Source organism: Schistocerca nitens, chromosome 8 (genome assembly GCF_023898315.1).
Source record: "Schistocerca nitens isolate TAMUIC-IGC-003100 chromosome 8, iqSchNite1.1, whole genome shotgun sequence".
NCBI classification, from domain to species: Eukaryota; Metazoa; Arthropoda; class Insecta; order Orthoptera; family Acrididae; genus Schistocerca; species Schistocerca nitens.
Genome location: NC_064621.1, coordinates 523,864,825 through 523,870,618, shown reverse-complemented (window position 1 = coordinate 523,870,618; position 5,794 = coordinate 523,864,825). Strand labels below are relative to the sequence as shown.

Genomic DNA, 5,794 nt, shown 5'->3' with positions numbered 1-5,794 from the left:
AATTTGCGTCAAGTGTGGCGGACTTACTACGCCAGCATTATTACGGTAGAGCAGAAGACGTGGCAATTGGGCAGCTTCTGCCGGACATCAGTGACAATATCGTCGAGAGGTCGCGATAACCTACTCATTTGTCAGTAAAACAGCTAGTACATCTGCTGTTACGTTTTTCGCCAGAGGAGGAGATACGACGATTAATTATGTGAAAGGACGAGATATGAGGTTACAGTGGCAGAGGAAGAATATCATCGTGAATATAGTTCGAGGAAATCTATTAAGAGTACTCTAGCACAGCTGTAAGCTTCGAGATTTTACCTGCGACGTCATCAGAAAAGATGTATATTTCGCGGAGAATTGTGAAAATTGTGTCGCTCGATAACGACTGTCCTTGACTCCTCTCGTGTAAGAATGACGACGACGACGGAGGCGATCTTGGCGGTGTCCGAGGAGGTGCTGAACGGGACGAACTCGAACGAGACACTGACGGGCGAAGCGGACGTCGCGAACGTGACGTCGGAGGCGCAGTTCTGCGGGCCGGGCCTGCAGCACTTCCAGGCGGGCTACCGCGAGGTGCACGCCTACCTCAGCCTGCTGGTGTGCGTCTTCGGCTCGGTGGCCAACTCGCTCAACATCGCGGTGCTGACGCGCCGCGAGATGGTGTCCGCCACCAACAGCATCCTGACGGCGCTCGCCGTCGCCGACCTGCTCGTCATGGTGGAGTACGTGCCGTACGCGCTGCACACGTACCTGCTGAAGCGGCCGCGCGCGCGCAGCTACACGTACGCGTGGGCCGTCTTCGTGCTGTTCCACTCGAACTTCGCGCAGGTGTGCCACACGGTGTCGATCCTGCTGACGGTGGAGCTGGCCGTGTGGCGCTACCTGGCGGTGGCGCACCCGCGGCGCGGCCAGGTGGGCGTGGCGCGCACGCTGGCCGCCGTCGCCGCCGCCTACCTGCTGGGCCCGCTGCTGTGCGCGCCGCACTTCCTCGCCTTCGAGGTGGCCGAGGTGCGCGAGCGCGGCGCCACGCTGCACGTCGTGCAGATGAGCCGGCTGAGCCGCGCCGCCGGCGGCCTGCTGGCCGACCTCAACTTCTGGGTGTACGCCGTGGCGGTGAAGCTGGCGCCGTGCGCCGCGCTCACCGCGCTCAGCCTGAGCATCGTGGCCGCGCTGCTCGAGACGAAGCGCCGCCGCCGCCAGCTGGCGCTCGCCGCCGCCGCCGCCGCGCGCCAGCCGGCCAAGGAGCGGCAGACGGAGCGCACGACGCGCATGCTGCTCGCCGTGCTGCTGCTCTTCCTGGCCACCGAGCTGCCGCAGGGCGTGCTCGGGCTGCTCAGCGGCCTGCTGGGCCAGCGCTTCTTCGCCGAGTGCTACCTGCCGCTGGGCGAGCTCATGGACGGGCTGGCGCTGCTCAACTCGGCCGTCAACTTCGTGCTCTACTGCAGCATGAGCCGCCAGTTCCGGGTCACCTTCTGCCAGCTCTTCCGGCCGCGCGCGCTCGGCAGGTGGATCCCGGTCGAGGCGTCGCACGACGCCAACAACACCACCACCAACAACGCGACGCAGGTGACGCAGCTCTAGCACGTGCGCCGCTGCCGGTCGGCGGACGGCGCGCGTCGCTGCGGCGGGGGCGGCGCGGGCGGAGGCGGCGACGGCGCCCCGTTCGTCATCCGCGACGTCCGGTGCTGACGCCGGCTCCTGCCGCCGGCTGTCCGCGACTCTGCCACCGACGTCGTCGCACGCGTGGCGCGTCCGAAACTTGCGAGGAAGTCGTCGAACGGGGAAGTCACCGGATGCAGCCGAGGCGGAGACGACGACGGTGGAACTTTCACCGGCTGCGACATCCGGAGCCGGCTCGTCCTTCACCCGCCGCCACTGAGTACGCACAGTGCCGTACAGGCCGGCCGACAAACTTTCGACTTCTGCCTCATTCCTCACCCGACACACAACTTTAATTGATCCACACCTTTCTTTCTTTCGCTACTGCCTTTATCCTGCATTGTGCGCAGGGTCGGCAGGGTTAAGTACAGATTTGGCACGGTGAATTGTAAGGGGTGGCCAGATGCCCTTCTGCCGTCACCTCATAGCCTCATAGCCCGCCCTCCCCCCCCCCCCCCCCCCCGCTCGGGACGGAATTAGTGTACCCCAGCTGTCTGCATCGAGTGTAAATCGTGAACGTGAAATAGTGTGAATGTGTCTCAGATGTCTGGGAGTCGTGTAACTGAGGCGGGACGTGGGAACCAGCCCAGTATTCAGCTAGCAGGATGTGGAAAACCGCCTAAGAACCACATCCAGGTTGGCCGGCACACCGGCCGTTGTCGTTGATTCACCGGACGGATTCGATCCGGGGTCTGCGCGCCTACCCGAGTCCAGGAAGCAACGCGTTAGCGCTCTCGGCTATCCCTTTGTACGCTGAGGGAAAATTTCTTAAAAGTTTATCGGTTGCGTATCAGTTTCTATACTTTATGACATCTGGAATTAGGTAAAAATACTGAAAAAATTCTCAGTGCGATAGTCTGTTCAAGAAGTCGCTAGCATGGTCCTGTTACTCAAGATACAAACATTTATAATATCCAAAAGGCACTCAGTGCCTGTGTTCGAACAACTTACATAAGTTAAATGAAACATCTCAATCTAAAATAATGCAGGAATTTCTGAAACTAACTAAATATAGAAAAACATATTTTGTTTATCTTGGTGACGCAAGGCTTTGTCTTTTCGTTGAAGTTTGAAATGATCTGCTGTGCTCTGGTGGCTACAGTAGTCAACAAAACAACTGCAGAACAGAACCTGTGAACCCACAGAACCGTTGCAGTCCAGAGTTACACAGGAAAGTGATGTTGAGCTACAGCAAATCTGAAACTGAATCCTCACGATTGTGCAGCCCAGGGTGGAAAGGGCTATCCAGGCGGGTCTCTCGGCTACCCTGGTGGGTATTGATTCACACCTATCAGACTCTTAAGGTTGGATACATTACCACACAGTTTTGTTGATTATACTGACACCGGACCCCGTTCTGCAGAGTGGTCTTTCAAAAAAATGGTTCAAATGGCTCTGAGCACTATGGGACTCAACTGCTGAGGTCATTAGTCCCCTAGAACTTAGAACTAGTTAAACCTAACTAACCTAAGGACATCACACACATCCATGCCCGAGGCAGGATTCGAACCTGCGACCGTAGCGGTCTCGCGGTTCCAGACTGCAGCGCCAGAACAGCGCGGCCACTTCGGCCGGCAGAGTGGTCTTTCTCTCTCAGAGACTCCTTCAGATAGATGTGAGGCGTGAAAATCTTTTTTTTTCACTACAGAGTGGACATTTGCTACACCACCCTGAACAACACCTGTTACTTTCTCCATTACTTTATCTGGTTGAGACAGCTGTGACTGCGAGGGTGGAAGGAAATTTCACTTTGTGTGCTGCATTCTGTCGGAAACTGTTTGGTGCCTCAGATAAAAGTATCTAATACCTCGTATTGATGGTAGGAAAATGTTCGAACTATATCTTTCTCACAGTTTAATATTCTCGATCAAATTACGTTTTATGTGCAGTCCATTAAAATACTTACGCCAACTCCCCCTTCCACTACGTATTTTCCGCCTTTCTGTTTGACAATCCGGACTTTCCTTCCGTGGCCAGTGACCACGTACTAGGCTGCATACTGTTACTCTCGGCTACCCAACACCCTGACATCCTCCCCTGCGCACACAATCGTCAGTGGACCACAGCTCATTTCTCCCACGAAGGAACAACTTTTCTGAGCTTAGTGACACTGACAAATGCCATCGCTGATCAAATGATCGTCTCTACAGAGCAGCAGTTTCCGCCGCTACTTACTGACACGGACTCGTTGGTTCGACTCTCGGTGATACCATATTCAGTTGTGGAAATAGCCGCATCAGGTTTCACTCTAAACCAAAAGCTACCTGAATACGACAGCCATCGTAACTGCATACAGTAGCAGGTGGTTGTATCAGGCTGCAAACCACATCATGTTTTCTTCCTTTTATTCCTCTCAGATATGGTGCTGAAATAATTATATGTATTACTCGCATAAAATTCGATTTATTAAAGCTCTTACACAAACCACTTTCTCATCGATGTGATGTGACATTTTCATTGACATTTTCAGCGTATTAAAAATCTCCCTATAACAATGACTCAAACGTATAATGCAAAGTGCTAGTAATGTCATATCATTGTCAAACAAAATTACATGGATGTGAAGCATACACTTAATGCAATCCTCATCTCGCATACAAAGGGCATGTCTGGCCAGGGATGAAACTCTGAAAACTACGTGAAGCTGTGGACGGGTGCTGTCTGACGTTTTCAGGGCAACACAGTAGTTACTTTTACGTGATGCAGTAAACAATTATCTTCTGAAGGCAGCACAGAACTGCTAATCCTGCTTCGGAAAAGTAACAATAAATAATTCTGTCCCGTATGAGGTGGGATATTCTTAGCACTTTTCGTTGGAAATACGGTAACCGAAACATATTACAATATGCCAAGTCTGGTATATGGCAGCGCTTATTATATTCTGCAAATTAACGAAACTACAAAACTTTCTTCTGCTCGTATGTAGATTTTATAAAATCTCACTATATTCACAAGTTATAAATATAATCGCGAGCTGAGTCATTTACCTCTGTATTTGTTTCACTGCAAAGCATTTGATATGCGTCACCGCGCTACAGTTTTGAAGAGTTTTGAACAGATACGCTGATAACCAGTGTTAATTTTATTACAATACGTAATTCCCAAAAGAATTCAAACTTCATGGGTTAATTTTTTTTATTCAGCAGTAATTACGTTTACCAAGTACCTATAGTCGCGATTATTTATCCAATGTTATCTTCAATGTGCATCTACTACTACTCTCGTCGACGATTCGCATTTCAATAAAGATTACTGCTTTGCCATGAAACGATTCACGCAGTAACTCATGCACTTGCGTACTAATTTTTTGTGCCGACTGCTGATATAGAAACAACAGTTTCCACCAACAGTTAGCATTATTGCTTCTCCTTGAAGTACTACAAATGTGTCAGCATTCCACATGATGACAGCAGTAGTCATAATCGTACTGCATTTTAAAGTGCTGCGCCTTTCCCTAATGCTGTTGACTTTGAATTTAAAGAGGCTTCCGTTTAAAATAGACCATGGTGATACTTACCAGCAGTCTGACAGACACTGTAAAATAATTCACAGACATTAATGTATTCACAAACAAAAGAAAAAGAACTTCTTTAACGGTACCTGTTCTTTTGACGGAATACATACAGTATCCTTTCTGATTTATTTTTAATACGATAAAAGATTTGTAATAATTATTTTTCATTTGAGAACAGTTAGGAGAGAGAGAAAATTTGGTCACTTAAGCTTCATAACACATCTAATTACAGAACAGATTACGTCGCAGACAATTGTATACCTTTGCTGTACCCAGTCTCTAAGTATTTTTGCACTGTTTAGTACACTGACTGCAGACTGCTCTTTTTCTTGACACATCAGTATTGTAACTGTGACGCAGCACTCCGTTTTCTCTGTGACTAGAAGACGGACTATATTACAAAGAAGGCTCAGTGCAACAGCGCTTGAAATTTCTCATTAAGCCGCGTTCTCTCAACCATTACTAGGAGCCACATTTTCACTTAATTTTTTGTATTCGTGGTTTGCCTGTGTTCAGTACCTGCATATACTGATTACCAAACAGTTTGCTATGAAATGTTTTTAGTGCAGAACAAACTTACTGAGTGTAGTTTTCAGCTTTGGCAGCAGTGCTTGTGCCATAAGTAAC

At 49.9% G+C, this 5,794-nt stretch overlaps 1 protein-coding gene across 1 annotated transcript; it reads left to right on the top strand.

Annotated features, from left to right (window-relative positions):
* Positions 1-405: 405 nt before the first annotated feature.
* LOC126199651 (G-protein coupled receptor dmsr-1-like) lies at positions 406-1,575 on the top strand. Its single transcript, XM_049936579.1, has one exon. It carries the CDS (start codon positions 406-408, stop codon positions 1,573-1,575), a length of 1,170 nt encoding a protein of 389 aa, XP_049792536.1.
* Positions 1,576-5,794: the final 4,219 nt, after the last annotated feature.